Raw genomic sequence first — 20458 nt, 5'->3', positions numbered from 1 at the left:
CAAGAGCTTTTACCAACTTTACCAAAAGCTTTATACCATTCCAGAGATACTGATAAGTTTATAATCGAATACATCAGTCTTTGCATCACCATTTTGCAATAGGATTATTATACATTTTTTTCCCCTCTCTCCTGTAGAATATTTCCTTTCTGAGACTCAAAGTATATGGCCAGTTCAGTTGAACACTTTTAGCATTCAAATGCTGATATTCCATCTGCCCCTGTTGTTGAATTCTTATTCGGTTTATGGAACAGCTCTAGTATAAACTCCTCATACACCTGAGTTCTTCATCCAGCATAGCAGCAGAATAGTTCTATACTGCATACATCAGATTGATAGCTCATTACTTGAACAATCTCTTCTGCATGTGTCACCCACATACCATCGCATTGAGTAAAGTTATTCTTTCACATTCATTCTTTCTTTCTTTTACTTGCAGTATAATAATAGAATTCTTTTGGGCCATATTTAGCTTGCAGACTCAGTTTCTTTTCACACTGGCTGGCCGAGTGGTTAGCATATCCGCTCTCCAGCCAAAAGGCTGCTGGTTCGAATCCTGCCGTGGGCATGGATGTTTGTGATTGTCTGTGGAAATACCAGTGGTGGTGGTGGTTGGCGTAGTTAGTGGATTGAGGTGGAGACAGAGTTGTACAGCAGGTGCCCTCCCTCGATGAGTCTTTGGACTCCCTGGAGGTGTCAAATAATAATAATAATAACTGCTGGCCTGCATCTTGTAACTTTCATAAAGGGCATCGCCATTATACACATGTATTCCTGTCATGTCATCTTTTTCTTGAAAATCTCTTGCTTTAAAGGCTTGTACATCTATTTCACTTTTACCCTATTTATTCTTTGAACTCCCACTACCTATTCTAATCTTGCACTGTTTAAGTAGTTTCTTTTAAATCACAGATTATTACCAGTTATCATATTCCAAGCACACTTACCCAGGTCACCTAATATTCCATTAACCGTATCCAAAACACTTCTGACTTTGGTTGAAGCAGTTCGAGCACTGTTATTAGCTCGATTTGCAAGTTCCAATGCCTATTTAAAAATAATAATGATATTATTATAATATTAAAAATTTCTCTATATCGCTTAAGTCAAAAATATGAAATAAAATTTAAATTACATATTTTATTTAATTGAATTAACATATTAATTTATTATAACAGTCCTAATATATCAGTTGATAGGATCTGACATATAATAATTTTTACCTGAACTTCTTAACTAATAATTTATACAGTTGCTACATCAAATATAAGCAAACAATGCTTTGCATAAAAAGTACCACAAATTGTCCTTTCTCTCATCATTATCAGCATTTTATCCAAGAGTAAATAAAAGCATTAAATGTTTGTTTCCATGCAATGGTTGCATATTTTATATTATTTTAGAATATTTTATTTCCCTTTTATATTTCTGTATAACTTGATAGTTTTTCCTTTGTTTCATTATTTTATTGTATGCTATCTTATTTACATCTTTGGATATATTATATTTTATATGAGTTTTATTCCATTTTATATGCAACTGTATCACATGATAGTCTGTCATGAGAGATATATATTAGTAAATGGCATCATCAGCAGCATTGTTTCCTTTCAAAACTCGATAGTGGATTTTGTCATAGAGTGAAATATAGAGTCATGTTACAAAGTGAGACAGTTGAGTAAAGTATGACCAAATTGTTATAGCCAGAGGCATGCTGAGTTCTTTTTTTTTTCCTTATGAAAGATTATAAATTTATAGTACATCAGTATTGCAGATGAATTAACAGATTAAAAAAAAAATTTTTTTTTCTATTTCCTCTTTACATAATCTAAAAACCTTGTTCTGGAGACCAAATATGAACTTTTTCGAGCCATTTCAGGCATCCAATAAGTGGGATGGTGGTCTTACAGCTGATAATTAAATTTATCTTCTGCCTAAAGACATTTACACACTCATAGTGGCATTTGAACCTGCAGCCTGTTGACTGGAAAGCAAGTATGCTAACCAGGTGGACACTGTTTAACAATGCAAATGTGCTGAACTATTTTAGTGAATTGTTTGTTCAGCACAGTTGTATTTTCAGTATTTCAACCAGATTGTGCTAAGTGAGACTTATAACTGAGTCGTGCATCTCATGCTAGAATTTATCAGCTTTTATATCTTGAACATTCTGCTACCCCACCATTCAAGAACTAACTGTACTTTCCATAACATATTTGTAATAGGATTATTCTCTATAGAAGCAATATTAGATGGTAAACAATTTGCAGATAATTATATTGTGAATGAAATAAAGAGATAATTAAATGTATTGTGTGTGAAGTTTTGCTGAGCAGGTTGGTCTAGTGGATAGTATCTTCTCTCTAACCAGCTTGAATGGCACACAATATCAAGTAGAGTGATGTGCGCCAATATCAAAACGAGGAACTGGACAGTGAACCTTATTTTTTTGCTTATGGTCCCAGAAGGAATAACTCAGGAAGAAGTGGAAGAATTTTCCGAGGCATTAGAAAAGGCAGATGACACAACAAAAAAAGGAAAGGTTGGTCCTTGTTGAGATCTAAAAGTAGAGTACGAAACCAGACATATAAGAATGTTTGGGGAAAATCTGGAGAAAAAAGAAAAGCTATGTCACCTGTCAAATCCTTCCAAATGGCATTAATGTATACAGTGAATAACAAAGGACCAAAGACTGATCTTTGGGGCACACCACTAATTACATTAAATCTTGCAAAAATTACATCCCCCCCCCCATTTACCACTTTTTGATATCTGTCAGTCAGCCATCCATCCACACTAGTATTTTATAATCCAATCCCATATTCTCCAATTTGTGGAAGACTGTTACATAACAGAATACTGTTATTGTATTCTGTCAATAGCCTTAGCAAAATCTAAAAGTATCATGGTGTATTCATTCCTCTTGTCTAACTCAGTGGTAACATTATTATAGAATGTGAGCAAGTGCTGAAACATGACTTTCCCTTAGTAAACGTATGCTGTTCGTTTTAAAGTATAGATTCTCTGTCAACCCATTTTTGCATGTGAGCCTTAACCAACTTTTCCAAAATCTACACCATCGCTCCAGAGATACTGATAGGTTGATAGTTGTATATACATCGGTCTTTGCATCACCCTTGTGCAATGGGATCATCATACATGTTTTCCACTCCTGTGGAATCTTCCCTGTTCTGAGACTCAAATTTATAGCCTGGCCAAAGGAAATAGCCAGTTTGGCTGAACCTTTTTTAGCATTTGTGCTGATATCCCATCAGTTCTTATTACCTAATTCTTATTCAGTTTGTGCAGTAGTTCTAGTGAAAAGGTAGCAGTGAGCTTAATGTTGAATATGCCAGGTTGACAGTTTCTAACAGAATGGGCACTCATTAGTTGAACACTCTTCTGCATCTGCATATCATCTGCATTCAGTAGAGTTATTCTTTAATATTCATTCTTTTAATTGTAGCATAATAATAGAATTCTTTTGAGTTGTCTTTAACTTGCAAAGCCAGTTTCTATTCACATAATCTTTTTCTTAAGAATCTCTTGTTTAACAAGATTGTACATCCATTTCACTCCTACTCTATTTATTCTTCATACTCCAGGAACACATTCTGATATTGCATCATTTAAGAGACAAGAGAGGACTGGTATATGTGGATGCTTGGAGTGCGTTTGAGGAAAGAGAGGAATTGTATGTGAGAGACTGCTTACATCTGAATGAGGAAGGACATAGGCATCTGGAGAGATTGCTGTTCTGAACGAGTCAGTGTGTCCCAGGGAGGATGATAGCAGGGGTGGCCTCTTGTGGGAATGGATACTTGGGAGAAGGGAGACGATGTCAGGTAGCACTGAGCCCAGTGGAGTCTAGAAGGGATAATGCTGGGTATAGAAACAATGGCATTTATATGTTTTATACTAATGCCAGGAGTATCTGGAATAAGGGAGAGAAATTGGTGGCGCAGATAACATCAGCCTGGCCAAAAATTATTGGGATCACTGAGACGTGGTTGACAGAAGGGGATATAATAACAGGAATAGAAGTCTCTGGGTATAGCATTTTTCATCAGGATAGGAGGGGAAAGCGTGGTGGTGGGGTACTACTTATGATAAGTGATGACCTATGTCCTCTAAGAGTGGAGGCTTTGGAAGGAAGTGAGACAAATGATTTTGAGAGCATATGGTGTGAGGTAGAGGTAGGCAAGACAGGATATTTAGTGGGGTGTTGCTATAGACCCAGGAGCACAGAGGATGGGGACCAGGAGATGTTTAGACAGCTAGTTTGGCAAGTGCAAGAAGAATGATTGTTATGGGAGATTTTAACCACAGTAGTATAAATTGGAGAGAGGAAGATGCATGTAGCAATAGGGGAATGGAATTTCTAGAATTCTTGAGGGACAAATGTCTTAGGCAACATGTAACAGAGGGAACAAGAGGTTCAAGAGTTTTGGATTTGGTTATAGCATCAGAAGAGTTGATAATAACTGAGATGACATCTCTCCCACCAGTTGGAGAGAGTGACCATATGGTTTTGACTTGGAAAATGAATAGACATGCAGGAGTATCAAAGAGACTGGAACTTATGTGGAATTATAAAGCAGGTGATTATAAGTCTTAGACGTCAACTTCAGAAAGTTTCATGGAGGGAGGAATTGGAAGGCCGGGATATCATTAGTGCATGGGAAATTGTGAAAGAACATTTGTTAGCAGCAATGGTAAGTTGTATACACGAGTGAAGAAGAGGACACAATTTGGAGTAAAGTGGATGACAAACAATATTAAACAGGAATTGCATGCGAAAAAGAGGCTATGGAAGAGATATAAGGAAACAGGTGAAGAGAGGATGCATGAAGAATATAAGACACAGGCCAGAAGAGTGACTAGTGTGGTACGGAAAGCGAAACTGGAATATGAGAGGAGGTTGGCCCTAAGATCCAAAGAAAATCCTAGGGAATTTTTTAGCTATGTGGCCAGTAGGAGGAGAAATGACTGTGGAAGAATGATACTGTGGGATAAAAATGGGAATAAAGTGACTGATGCAGAGGACATAGTGGAATTGTTCAGTAAACACTTTATTGGAGTATTTCATCCTAGAGGAGTCAGTTTTAATGCTAGAGAGATAGGGCTGGTTTGAGGTTTAGAGGTACAGGAGGGGGAGTGTGTTTCAGACTCTGAGTACTTTGGATGTCAGTAAAGCTTTGGGACTGGATGGTATTTCACCACAAGTTTTGAGAGAATGTGCCAGGGAACTGACAGTGCCTTTAACCTGGCTTTTCAATGAAAGTGCCATTGCATAAGGGTGGTAGAAGACTGGAAGTGTCTAATTATAGGCCAGTCTGTGTGTCATCAGTAGTTGTTAAGATCTTGGAGAAAGTAGTGAGGGACCGTATACAACATTGGGCAGATGAGGGTAATGTTATCTGTGAGAGACAACATGGATTTGTGAAAGGGTGCTCTTGTTTTAGCAATATGCTAGCCTTTTATAATAAAGTTACAAGAACATTAGATGAGGGAAAGGCATATACTGCAATTTTCTTAGACTTAGCAAAGACATTTGACAGAGTGCCACATGATAAGCTGATATTTAAGTTGCAGCACATGGGTCTGGATGTCAGATTGGTCAAGTGGATTCAAGATTGGCTGTCTGATAGGTATCAGAGAGTTGTGTATGGTGGAGCAGTTTCAAGGAGGCAGAGGGTTACAAGTGGGGTCCCACAGGGCTCAGTACTAGGACCTATATTGTTTAACCTTTATATCAATGACATTGCCAGTGGATTGCAAGGGGATATTCAGGTATTTGCAGATGATGCGAAGCTAGGAAGGATTATTAATAATAGTGCAGATGTGGTAGCCCTGTAAGAGGATTTGAATAAGTTAGATAGATGGACAAATGAATGGGGGGTATCAGTTTAATGCAGCAAAATGTAAGGTCTTGAGATTTGGGAAACATCGATGGGATGCAGCATACTCTATGGGAGGAGTTATGCTGGAGGAAGTAGAGGAGATAAGAGATCTTGGGGTTGATGGTTGATAGAAACCTGAAGTTTAGGGGACATATTGCAAAGGTGGTGAAGGTAACACAGAGGATTGCTGCAATTATGTGAAGGACACTGACCTGCAGAGATAAGAGGGTTATCATTCCACTGTATAAGTCTCTGATCAGACCACACTTGGACTATTGTTCTCAGATTTGGTCTCCAGGATTTAAAGGGGATAAATTAACTGTGGAAGGGATACAAAGACGGATGACAAAGATGGTTTCAGGACTGTACAAGGATAGTTACGAGGATCGGCTGAGGGAATGTGGACTGCAGAGTTTGGTGGATAGAAGAAGGAGAGGTGATATGATTGAGACTTTTAAACTGTTGAGAGGTGGTTACATGGTTGACACTGGGGAGTTCTTTCGCTTTGTTGAACAGCGGGAAGGAGTGATGACAAGAGGCCATCCCTGGAAGTTACGAAAGGAAACTGTGAGCAAGAGGGTGAGGAGTGGTTTCTTTACGTGGAGGGTGGATGAACCGTGGAATGCATTGCCTGATGGAGTGGTGAGAGCGAGAACGGTCAATGAGTTTAAGGAGTGGTATGATAGACTTTGTGTTTCTTGGGGGGGGGGGATCTCCCCTCGATGAGTCTTTCGACTCCATGGAGGCCTGAATAATAATAATAATAAAGTATTTTTTAAATGCTTCCCATGTGCTGCTGATATCCTGCCCTTCCAACAACCATGAGAAAGAATTTGGCATACTCCTTAGTTGGTAATAATTTCCTGCTTTGTAGTTCAGCATGTAACCTTTTCTGAATAGAATATTCATGAACTTGGCCACTTCCCAAAGTCAGTAACACATGATAACTGGTGCCAACCAAAGGCAGAACAGTCGTGTCTTTTAATGAAAAAATGCCCTGAATATTACAGTGTTTCAGTAAAATATACACTAAACATATTGAAAACTGAATACACAAGACATTAGTATTACCTTGGTACCATGATAGGCTAAAGGTTAGACATGCAGAAAAGCTTGGGAGACAAAAACATTCACAAGACAAAAACCATGATTTGGCTGTGGTGCAAGCCTATGTACCTAATCTGGAGTCAGAATACTCTGCCTTCTTAGAGGAAGTGGATGCTGCTTTTGACAGAGTGGCAGACATGGAATCAGTCCTGCTAATGGGTGACTTCAATGCACATGTTAGAACAGATAACCAGACATGGAGGGGTGTGGTTGGGAGGAACGGCGCCCCTGATCTTAACGTGAATGGTTTGAAATTATTGGACTTCTGCTGTACTAACAGCTTGTCCATAATGAATACCTTCTTCCAGCACCGAGAAGTCCATAAGTATATCTGGTACAGGGATACACTAGAACAAAGGTCTCTGATTGACTTTTTTATAGTCTCAGCAGACCTATTTTCCTCAGTGTTGGACGTTCATGTGAGAAGAGGGGCAGAACTGTCAACTGACAGTTCTTCCCCTCTTCTCACACGAACCTTGTTGTGTGCACTCTATGGCTTCAGAAACCAGATGCTACCATCAACGCTGGTAGGACTAAGCAGCTATACCACGTGAAATGGGAGGCATTGGAAAATGAGCATACTGCAGATGTTGAGAAGGAGTGGAAGCTGTTCAAAACAGCTGTCACTGCCTCTGCACTCTCATGCTGTGGCAGAAAGCGGCTCGGCGTGGCAACGGGCAGTGAGAACAGGACACCTTGGTGGAACCAAGAAGTCAAAAAAACTGTCCGGGCAAAAAAGGAGTCCTACCTAACATGGCTTAGGGTCAGGTCACCTGAGATGCGTTTGCGGTATGCCGAGGCATGAAAAGCTGCTGCTGAGGCAGTAAAGACAACAAAGCAGAAGGCTTGGGAATCCTTTGGAGAAAGATTAGACTCATCCTATGCAAATGCAAACAAAGTATTCTGGCAGACCATCCACTGCCTTCAAGAGAGGAAATTGTGCACAGCAAGGGCAATTAAGGCTTCTGATGGCGCACTTTTAACAACTGAGAAGGATATCCTCCACAGATGGAGGGAATACTTTGAGAGCCTTCTTAACCCGGGTGGCCCAGCAGTTGTGGACATCCAAGAGGTGCAGATCGGGGCAATGACTAGTCTCACAGCAGAAGAGGTCCATTTAGCAATAAAATCGCTAAAATCAGGCAAGGCTGCTGGCAATGATGAAATTCAGCCCGACATGCTAAAAGCCTTAAATCGAGACGGTGTTCTCTGGCTGACTAGAGTGTGTCAGGCTGCTTGGATATCTGGGCGAGCACCAAAGCAATGGCAGACAGGCATAATAATATCAGTCTTCAAGAAGGGAGACCAGAAGGATTGTAGTAACTGTCGTGGCATCTCTCTCTCTCTCTGCTCAGCCTGCCTGGGAAAGTGTATGCTAGGTGCTTGGAAAGACGGTGCAGGAGCATAGTTGAGTCACAGTTCCAGGAAGAACAATGTGGCTTTCGTCCTGGTAGAAGCACAACTGACCAAATCTTCACTTTAAGGCAAGTCCTTGAGATATCTTGGGAATATGCCAAGAATGTCTACACATGTTTTGTGGACTTGGAGAAGGCATATAATCGGGTTCCTCGGGATAAGCTTTGGCAAGTAAAACAGGAGTATGGAGTGGATGTCCACCTATTAGCTGCCATCAAGTCCCTGTATGAATGCCCAGAATTTTGTGTCAGGGTAAATAGCACAAAGTCTGAACCTTTCACAGTCTCTGTTGGCCTCTGCCAAGGATGTGTTCTGTCACCCCTATAGTGTGTCAGAATTGGAAGATGTAGCATTGGACATCTGCTTTTTGCAGAAGACCTAGTTCTGCTTAGCTCTTCCACAGATGACCTCCAGCGGACCCTGAATAGGTTTGTAGTGGTTCGTGCAGACGCCGGAATGAAGATCAGTGTGGCCAAAACTGAAACATTTGTGGTCTCAAGACAACCATCCCAGTGCACTCTACATGTAAGTGGAGTCCCAATGAGGCAGGTGGAGAAGTTTAAATACCTTGGGTCCATATTCACGAATGATGGAAAATGGGACGTAGAACTAGATACTCGAATTGGCTTAGCATGCTCAATATTGCGGGAGCTTGGCCGTTCGGTAGTATTGAAGCGGGAGTTAAGCCAGAAGGCAAAGCTGGCTGTCTTCAATACAGTCTATGTCCCCATCCTCACCTATGGTCATGAGAGTTGGGTAATGACTGAAAGAATGCGGACGAATCCAAGCGGCTGAAATGAGGTTCCTTCGAGGGGTTGCAGGGCTGACCAGACTCGACAGAGTCAGAAGCTCTGCAATTCGGGAAACCCTCAATACTCAACCGCTGCTTCTCCATGTTGAGAGATCACGGTTATGTTGCTATGGGCACCTGGTCAGAATGCCACAAAAGAGGCTCCCTCAGCAGGCCCTCTTTGCCAAGCCAAAGGTGGGAGGCCATGTGGAAGGCCAAGGACTCGCTGGATAGATTATATCCAAAACCTTGGGTGGACGCGTTTGGTAATCCCACCAGAATACCTGAGCTTGGTGGCAGAGGATTGTGACCATTGGAAGTTCCTCTTGCAGCTGTTGCCCCCACAACCCAATTAGGAAAGGTGGGCCTTGAAGATGTATGTATGTATTCACAAGACTATAATAAGAAAACAATTAATACTTGAAAACCTTTCTTTATTCAACAACAGATGTTTCCAATTTAGTTCTTTGTGGTGTCTGTTACACTTTTATACCATTCCCACTATTATTGCTGTGTGACAAACTATTTGTGCTTTGAAGATGCACAAAACAAATATAAAACTACTGAAAGATCAGCAACTAAGTAAATGAATATATTATTTCTTTTCTTATTAATGTCCAATGGTGTGAATCAAACTGTAAAAAATCTAAGAAGACTAAAGATTAGATAATTCAGAACTCTGCTCTAGAGACCAAACATGAAACTTTTTTTTGAGACACTTTAGACCTTCAAAATGGGAGTGGTAGTGTTTTTTTATTTATTTTTTTATTTTTATTTTTTATTTTTATGTTGGACCCATACACAAGAGGTTGGTTGGTCAACCTATAGTACACTAGTATCGTGCACGGGGAAGAGAACTGGGAAATGGGGAACCTCTTCACATTAGATCTGAAGGCCTGTGCATTGTGTTCCTTGGGAAACACATGGGAGGGAAGAAGTTCCACAATACAGTAGCAGTAAGAATGAAGAAGGAGGAAGAGAAACTTATTCTATGAGTATGGAGTTTGACTGTGAAGGGATGTTGGATGGTAACTGCACATGTTTCAGGGTTTTGGTAGAGAGAGAGAGAGAGAGAGAGAGAGAGGGGGAATTATTGATGATTAATGATAGTTCTGATGAACATCATTAATCGTCAATTACCATGGAAATATTTATAGAAGATGCATGCAGTAGAAGCTAGACACCTGTGCAAAAGTGGTTGGAGTGAGTTGGTAAGAGATGAGTCATTAATCAGTCTGACTGCTCTCTTCTGTATTGCATAGAGTATTATTAAACCAGGTAATGAAATTCCTTTGACACCTAGAGATATTTCATAAAACATTAATGTCCATGGTTGGATCTGAATCCACAGCTTGTTAGTTAGAGAGTGGATGTTAAGCACTTGGGCAACCAGTTACTTTTTAACTTGTGCTGCAACTTTTTTTTTTTTTATTTTAATTCAGTACTCAGTATTATATATAAGTGTGTGTGTGTGTGGGGGGGTGCATGCATGCATATAAATAGGAGGGATACTGAAGTTGAAATGACATGGTATCAAACATTTATAGAATTTTTCAACTAAAAGTCAGTTGGCTGCTAATCTCATATGGACATAGCAGGATTTACACTCAATAAAAGTTCCTCCCTTTCAAAAAACTGGCCAGAGAAGACACACAGTATAGAGATGGGATTAACTACTCCATTTAAGTAATCAGGCTGGGAACAACCACATTGCTGGTCATAAATAACAGGCTATCTAACATAATAAATAAATGATGATAGCATGGACTCTCACTATACCAAATAGCTTTAGAACAAACTCACTTTTATAGGAAACTACTAAAAGTTCCATAGGTATGTTACTATTCCACATAAAATTCACTATTAACAAAGGTCCCTAAGAGTTTGCTATAGGTGAGATTAACTATATACAGTAAAAAGGTTATTCATAAACTAGGAACTGTTGATAATTTCTCACCAGGCATTTTTTATCCAGAGCAAAATTAGGTCCATTTAGAACATGATAAATTATTTGCAGTCTTCCTCTTTTTTTTTTTTTGGCTGGGAACTCATAGACAAGTAGATCTGAAGTGTGGAAATGTTTGGTGTGTGTGTGTGTGTGTGTGTGTGTGTGTGTGTGTGTGTGTGTGTGTGTGTGTGTGTGTGTGTGTGTGTGTGTGTGTGTGTGTGCATTATCTAATTACCAATCAGTTGATTACTGATCTTATCCCTCTAGTTATATCCTAAGATTTTGCAGGTAGTCCAAAGCTGTTTAACACGTTGACTGCAGATCTTGAAATATTCAAATTTTGGGGCCCACAGAGAAAGATCAAATGACTTATGGAGCCACAAAAATGTATTTTGATGAATAAGATTTATCAAGACCCAGGTGAAATGGAAGAAGAAAAAGTTCTGATCACATGCGCCTTTCAGATTTGTTCGAGATGTCTGGGAGAAAAATGGAAAGATACTTTTGTGCTGTCTCTCCTGCAGATTCCATCAAAGCAGATTCTATGTATGTGCTGTTCCACATGAAAAAAAAAATTATGTGGAGCACATGATGTCTACAGATTTCTGAATTTTTTCATTAATTGCTAGAGATTCCACTGGGAATCTCTAGCAATTAGTAATTGTCCTCTTATAAAATTTTAAAATCCACTGTTTAGGCCATCCATGATTGAGTACATAGTCTTGTTAATCAAAGCCTAACATATTTAGAGCAATCTAATTCAGACAAAGAGCTTCTTTACACAAGAAATCAGAATTACTGTAAGTTATTGAATTAAGGAGTAAAATAGGCATATTATTACCTGCTTAAATAATATAGTAACAGATAGTAGGTTTCCAACATTACAGATAAAAAAGAGGAAAATCATTACTGCTTGCGCATGAGTGCTCATCCTTAAATGTAACATAAACCACAATAAACTGATGAAATGACATGAGTATGTGACAGAGATAACCATTATTCCATGTATAATGTTGTTTAAGGTGTTGTAAAGATGAAGTATAGTGAATGTGGTAGATGGAAATTACTCAATGCTGATATTAATGAATAGAAACTATAAGTAACAACAATTTGTAGAACTTAAACATTCAAGAAACATTATGCAACAGTTTACATTTGTTGGAAAGAGCATATCCAAGCATGCAGAATAATGTCAGTGAAATTGCAACTGGATTAAAAACTTCTTAAAAACTGGATTAAATACTATAAATTTCTGCAATGCTTATGTGGAACTTGTATCACTCAAGTACTGACAGCAGCTTGATGCAAGATTCCTGTTTGTTATTTGTGTGCTGTTGACAGATGCAAACATCACTTATTACAACAAAGGTCTGTGAGTACACAGTGAGATCAAGAATGTGCTGCTGTCAACTTTTAGCAGAAGGATATGTGATATTTGTACAGTAATTAGTTATTAACAGTTACTAACAGTGAGAGACATTCCTTGGACATGTTTATTTAATTGCCAAGTCCAATACAAACAAATGGAATTTGTTTGTATTGGCTACAATGAAAAAACTTGTGGTAGCAGAACTAAATGTTTTTGTTTACACACTGTAGTTCTCATGCAAGTGCATTAGTGATAATTCGTGTTAAAAAATTGGAAATTGGGAGACTTGTCTGATTTTGAAAGAGGACAAATCATTGGTGCACATTTAGCTGGAGTATCAGTGGCACAAATTGCTACATTACTATCTTGCTGATCTGTGGCATACACAGATTATGGTTCCAACAGTAAAATATGGAAGCAGTTCTGTGATGGTCTGGGAAGCAATACCATGGGTGTCTGTTGGTCTCATTATAGCTCTTCATGGCAGAATTACTGCAACTGATTATTTGGACATTTTGGGTAATCAAGTGCATCCCATGCTTCAAATGTTATTTCCAAACGACAAGTTCTGTGTCTTATTGTAGTCTCCAAAACTTGTCGTTTGGAAATTTCAATGGTTTTGGAGACTAGAAGAAAGACACAAATTTCAAATTCTACCAAAAATTATTCAAAACTTATTTGAGTCCATTCCATGAAGAAAGAATTCAGGCTTTGTAAAAGATGGTCCAACACCATATTAATAAAGAAATATGTATGTATAACAAATGTTTCCATTATTTTGTCCAACTCCTATATATATATGTGTGTTCAAGAACATTGACTCGGTTGATTTGATACATTTTAATAAAGAGATTTAATGACTAGAGAATAATTGTAAGGCTTTAATGATATAAAACACTACTAGTTTCGGCTTTTGACAGCCTTCTTCAGGTGTCTTCTAAAAAAGGAAACAGCAATAAAAATACTGAAGTTTAAAACTGAGAAGCACAGGAAAATTTCAGTACATAATTGACATGAAAAAACGTTGCATTTACATTTAAGTTGTTCTTTCAAACGTGGCATTGTTTGTTGAGTGCATGCCTGCAGATTCTCGTGAATGCCAGTACATGAGACAACAACAGCAGAGTGGCTATCAGGGATGTTGTAGCTCAAATTGTTATTTAAATGTTCATGATTAAGGATGATTTCTCTGGACCACAATTTTTCTTGGAAACTCATCATGGCAACGAAAGATGTTTTCGGATCTATCCCAGCAGACTGAATGACCCTAGTGTTCATCATCAGGTTTGTTCAAGAAAAGAACATGACTAGACAGGGCACTGGCATGTGTTCTTTTGTAAGAGATGTCTCTCTTGTGTTCCTCCATACATAATTCAATAGATTTATTTGTTTGACCAAAATAAGGGATATTACAATCACACCATATCTTATATATGCCAGGATATTTCAGATTATGATGATGAGGCTTTGAATAGCTTACTAGCGAGCGAATTTTTGGAAGTGTAGTGAATAAGGTCCTCATGTTGTACTTCTTAAGAACTTTAGCTAATTTTTTGGAAACTGAACTGATGTATGGGATGGAGATGTTACCCTTAAAGTTGGTTATTTCTTCAGTGCTGTGGCTAGGAGGATTTAGAAGAAATTTTTTAATGGTTTTATCAGAATATCCATTTTGTCTAAAGACATGTGAGAGGTAATTAATTTCTTTTTGAAGTTCATCTGGGTCATTCAGAAGAGAGCGTGCTCTATGTCCCAAGGTAGAAATAGTTCCAAGTTTTTGTAGAGGAAAATGATGGGACTGACTGTCAAGATATCTATTAGTTTGCATAGGTTTTCTATACATTGAGATTCTAAATTTTCCAGAGCAGCGTGAAAGCTTTATATCCAGGATGGTAGGGAATTGTCATATTCAAGTTCGACTGTGAATTTTATATTAGGATGCTGATTATTGAGATGATTAAGAAAATCCATGAGAGAGTTGTGGCCGTGACTCCAAATAATAAAAATGTCATCTACATAGCATTTCCAAAATTTTGGTTTAAACGAGAAGGATGATATAGCTTTTGTTTCAAAATCCTCCAAGTAAATGATCGCAATAGGAGATAAAGGGTTGCTCATCACTAGACCTTGGTTCTGTTTATAGATGGTATCTTGATATCGGAAGTAACCAGACTTAATGCAATGGGTCAGTAAAGCAAACTTTTTTTGGATAATTTGTTCTTTAGTAATATTAGCACTTCTTCTCTAATATTAGCACTTCTTATTTACAAATGTTGGGACATTTGTAAATAAGGAACCTATGTCAAAACTTGCTATTATGTCATTCTCGTTGATAGTTATATCTTTAATGTGTGATATAAAGTCCATGGTATTGTTGATGAAGGATGAAGACTTATTATAAAAACACTTGAGGTATTTAGCAAGATGTTTAGAAAGCTTGTACTTTACTCTCATCCTGAGATTTTTGTTTAATGAGGTCAAAGCACCTCATGGCAACTTGTATAGGTAAAATATTTATAAGCTCTGTATTACTTCACCCTTGGCATTTTTTAGGTCTGGCTCCCACTGACGAGACCTCAATAAAGGTTGAAACCGGTATGGCTAGTGACCATTACCTTAATGCATAGCATCATACATTTCCGCAAAATGTGCTTTGTATTAGGAGAAAATTCTAAGGAAAGTGATCAGATCTTGCTCCACCTTTACCATGAGTTGCACTACGTGCAGCTGCAAACTTGACTTACTTGTCTGTTTGCTTACTTGAGAAAAAAAGGATTAAAAAACCTAGCTTATAAAATTGCTTGGTATCTTTAACACACACACACACACACACACACACACACACACACACACACACACACACACACACACACACACACACACATATATATAGATAGATAAATAGATATAGATATGTATACTGTAAAAGAAAAAACCTCTGCTTACCACAAATGGCTCAGGACCAAAAATCCAGCTGCCCAATCTGCCTGCAGCTTGCAATTGTAAAAGAATCATCACCAAGTCCAAGTCAGACTTTGAAATGGCCAAATGCAACAAACTCGCCTCCTGTCCAAATAGCAGTCGCTTCTTCTAGTCCCTTGCCAAGGCCATGGGTGCAACTTCTGCTCGCCAAGGTTTCCACCACTCTCACAACCAGATGGTTCTATAGTTGCCTCACCTGAGGATGGGGCCAACTTACTGGCCTCACTCTTCTCTTCAAATTGCATTGATGACCTGGGCAAAGTTCTCTCCACACTACCAAGAATGACTTCCTTCATGTCACCCATAGTCTTCCGACAAAAAAAAAATCCGAAGAATCCTTAATAATCTGAACACAAACAAGGCATCTGCTTCTGATGGTATCCCATCTATCATGTTAAAAAATTGTGCTCCAGAACTAACACCTATCCTGTATCGCCTCTTCAATCTATCCTATTCAACTGGCATCTATCCTACAACATGGAAGCAGTTCCACATCTAGCCCATCTCAAAGAAAGGTGATTAAAGTCAACCAATGAACTACTGTCCAATTGTTTTCACCTCTGTTCTTTCTAAAATTATGGAGAAGGTCATCAACAAACAACTCTTGAACCGCCTAGAGTCATACCAAATAATTGGTGACCAGCAGTATGGATTCTGCCACTTGCGATCTACAGCTGATATTCTTGCCTTCATCACCCACCTCTGGACTCAAGCCATGGAGAAATTCAGACAAACTCACGTGGTTGCCCTCAACATCAGTTTATTTGATCAGGTTTAGCACATCAGGGGGGACTGCTTAACAAACTGCCATCCTATGGCCTGCCTTCCTCACTCTGCAACTGGATTGCCACCTTTCTCACTGGTCACTCACTCACTACGTGTCATGGTGGATGGTTTATTCTCCTCAGATTTCTCCACCAATGCAGAAGCACCCCAGGATTCTGTTCTTTCACCCACTCTCTTCCTCGTGTATGTAAATGAATTGCTCTCTCAGGCTCACAATCCTATCCATACTTTGCCGATGACAGTACACTCCATTCCTCCTTTTCATTTGACAAACCTTGCATGCTCAAGTATTAAAATCCTCAAGATCTACCATGACTGGTGGGACAAGGACAACCTTGTAAACCTCAATGCCCAAACTCGGTCCTGTCTGATTTCTCGCAAGAAAAAGCTCCCATGCCTCCCCCCTTATACCTTCAGTAATACTGAGATATCAAAACCCAATCAATTTCTCTACCAGACTAACCTGCAGCTCCGATCTTTCCTGGCACAACAACATTTAAACTATAGCTTCTGCAGCTGCCAAAAAACTTGGTGTGCTTTTTCTCACAAGACACTACTTCACACCTTTGCAGCTGCTAACTCTATACAAAGCCCAAATCCGCCCAGCCAAGGAATATTGCTCCCATATTTGGGGTGGAACACCAAAATCCTCTCTAAGATTTCCCTCTTCTGGATTCTATCCAGATGAGGGCAATTCAGCTAATTAACGATACCTCTTTCACATGTCCACTTCAGTCCTTCTCTCACAGATGTTCAGTTTCAGCCCTGTGTCTCTTCTACAGATACTTTCATGGACAATACTCTACTGAATTGGCCACTATTATTCCTCCCCTCTTCTCCAAAATCATTAAAACAAGAGCCACTGCTAACCAACACCCTTTTACAGTCCATCTTTAAACTGACCGAACCAACTTCACTGCCTCCTCCTTCATCCCATCTACTTCTGTCCTTTGGAACAGTTTACCACCCCCCCTGCTCTGCCTTCTCCAAAGATTACAACCCTTAGCTGTTCAAGAAATATGAACAGATTCCTCCTTACTTCTATTCTTCTTGCCCACACACAGCACTAATGTGCTATAGGTCTGGTGGCCTTTCTTGCATGGATCAGATATATAATCAAATATATATATATATATATATATATATGTGTGTGTGTGTGTGTGTGTGTTCATATTTTTTACTGACTGAATTCTGAGAATTAGACAAACAATTAATTTTATTTAACACACAACATGTTTCGTCAGAAAGTTGACTTCTTCAGGCATGAGAACATTGAGAGCAAACATAAAAAACACCACAAAGAAACATTGTACCACTACAAAATCAACTTATAAACTACAGTTACGTTTGAACTGAAGCTATAGTCTGGGCTAAAGTTCTATTGTAAGACATCTGCGAGCGTGTGACTTCACGAGTGGTGCACTCATGAAGTCACACGAATGCGCCAACATCTAAGTAAAAGAATACTTTTACTTAGATGTATAAGTTCTCTTAGTAAAAAAAGTTATAACTTTAGTATATTATTTTTAATGTTAATGGTCATATGAGATCATTCAAGGCACTGTGCTCTAGAGGAGTCTTTTTTGTATTCAACGCTACATAAATTTTACTTGCTTGAATCAGATTCTATATATATATATATAAGTGATAGAGAAATCAGTAGTATCTGAACTTGGTTTATGGTCTGTTACTGACGGCAACATCAGACTATATTCCTAGAGTTAGAAGGATAAATAGAGTGGGGTTGAAATGGATGAAGCATGAAATCATTCATGAGCTGTAAAGGTAAAGGAGGTTATGGAAGAAATGACAAGTGTAGTGAGAAATGAAAAAGATAGGAGAAGAAGAGAAGGATATGAAAAGAAAACAAATTTCAGTTGGCAATAGGAGACTATCAAATAAATATAGGGGAATTGATGCACTGGATAATGGATAGTGGGAGAATGAGATTGGAAACTGTATGAAGTTCAAGTGAGTATTGAAGTGTAAAGTATATTTTTTTTCATGGAGAGCAATAAAAAAAAAGGAATGGATTACCAGAGTGGATGGTGAACAAATACTGAATATTCAGGGTATGATATGATAAACATGGTCTGGAAAGAGTTTTGGCTTCCATGATGAGTCTTACAACTCATTATGATCTGGTAATAATCCTAATCCTAATACATGGTAACACATGACATTGTATTGAAAGTCACGTGTTACTATGTAATGGCAATTGATAGATTAATGGAACCAGTGTTAATACTGATATATTCAGTATTAAAGGGCTATAGAAGAGCAGGCTTAATTTATGAACAAATACTTATTTTCCTGTTGATGTTCAAAGCCATAGGTTAAAAAAAAAAAAAAAAAAAAAAAAAAAAAATTAATCATTGTATAGGTTTCTAGCTATACAGTCAGTACAGCTAAACACAGCAAATACTACAACATGACTAAGAAAAACTTGTTCAACCAACAATAGTCTATTATTTTCATACACAAGGATTAAAAAAAAAAAGTTTGTTTTTTTTCAATATCTTTTCAATGGCTTTCAACATCAACAGGAAATAAATATTTGTTCATAAATTAAGCCTGCTCCTCTATAACCTTTCATTAAATTAATAACTTATAATACTTCAAACTCAAATTTATTTACAAAGATTTCTGTTCGAATATTTACTCTTTTAGTTTGTGTTTCATCATCTTCTGCTTGATTTTCATATTCCATCATTCTTCCTGCAGTTGCTGCAGCTCGATTAGCCAGCCCATCGGCTAAATCACGAAGACTGGCTGCTTTATCTTTAGTCTTTTCAGCCTCATCTCTAATTCCATCTGCACTCTGCCAGAAAAAGTACAAATAACTTACTATTAATTAACATACAAAATTAATTTTATGGATTATATATATCAAAAAGAAAGAGGTAAAAAAAATTATATACTCAACTATTTCATCTCACCATACAAAGAGAAATCTATTGTATGTGTGTGCACACATGCTCATGCAGTAAATAGGATATGTGATATATACACTGCTTGGAAAGAAATCAATGGATACCCTCATAGGCAAGGTGTATCATGCCATGTAAGGAGTCACATGTTTGTAGCCAGTATAAATTGGAGGAATATGATGCTCCCACATCAGTGCAACACTGTCTAGGAAATAGCTGCGAGTAGGAAACTGATGGAGTTTGAAAGAAGCATTGTGATAGGATGACATGTTGCAGGTTATCTGTTTGGCAAACTGTTGACAAATTGGGCCATCCCAGGTTAAAAATCAGTGATACCATATACTGAGTAGAACACAACTTCAACTAGAACACGAATTTGCACAAAAATATTCAAAACTGAGGTTCATAACATGAGTTTCCATGGTAGGATCACAATATGCAAGCCAACATTACACCATCTGTATATATCACCATACAACATCGTCTTCAATAGTTCAAAGGACATCTACTGTGGGATGTGGAAGCTTGGAAAGAAATCAACCCTACTGAACATCTATGGGACGAACTGGAGTACTGAGTGAGATCAAGGGATGTCTATCCCACAACAGTCCAGAACCTCATTACATGCCTACACGAAGAATGGTTCAAAATTCCTATTGATTGCTATCATATGCTTGTGTAAAATATGTCCCATAGGATTGCTGCAGTCATCGCAGCAAAAGAAGGTCCTACATTGTGTTAAGGTGGGTGCCATGGCTGTTTGTTTCTCACACTATGGTGTCCATTAACTTCTTTGCAAGCAATGCATACACACACTGCTTGGAGAGAGTGTGTGTGTGTGTGTGTGTGTGTGTGTGTGTGTGTGTACACACACACACTAAAATAAAGAGCCAAAAGGCTTCAGTTTGACGATGCAAAATTATATAAATCAAGTGGATATTAGATTCAGCATTATTTCAAAGCCGAATTTAGAAACTATGAAAGTTTTGTAAAATGAGTTGACCAGAGAGCTTATGGGAATACACTCGCCGACATTCACGAGTTTACCTATGAATAAAATAAACACTAGGACAACTTCTGAATGGCGGTGAGTGCCTGTAAGCTCTCTACATTATAATATATATATATATATATATATATATGGAAAGGACATCTGTGACCCTACCACCTTTTCTAGTAGAAGGCTTCACTCCCAAAACCCTGTGAGATACAGGAGTGACCACACAG

The 20458-nt window shown here is 38.3% G+C and overlaps 1 protein-coding gene across 1 annotated transcript in view; it reads right to left on the bottom strand.

Moving 5' to 3' along the window:
• Positions 1-20458, bottom strand: part of LanB2 (laminin subunit gamma-1) — a 403913-nt gene that overhangs the window by 16304 nt on the left and 367151 nt on the right. Inside the window, exons 24-25 of the mRNA XM_090405827.1 lie at positions 18964-19122; positions 948-1047 (exon numbers count right to left, since the gene is read on the bottom strand). Coding sequence (XP_090261953.1) covers positions 948-1047; positions 18964-19122 — 259 coding nt within the window. The remainder of the gene's footprint in view (positions 1-947; positions 1048-18963; positions 19123-20458) is intronic.

The sequence above is a fragment of the Typopeltis vanoorti genome, chromosome 15, assembly GCF_054136105.1.
Source record: "Typopeltis vanoorti isolate ZY-2024b chromosome 15, IOZ_Tvanoo_1.0, whole genome shotgun sequence".
Classification (NCBI taxonomy): Eukaryota; Metazoa; Arthropoda; class Arachnida; order Uropygi; family Thelyphonidae; genus Typopeltis; species Typopeltis vanoorti.
The sequence above is the reverse complement of the archived record's forward strand: the minus strand, read 5'-3'. Positions and strand labels throughout refer to the sequence as shown.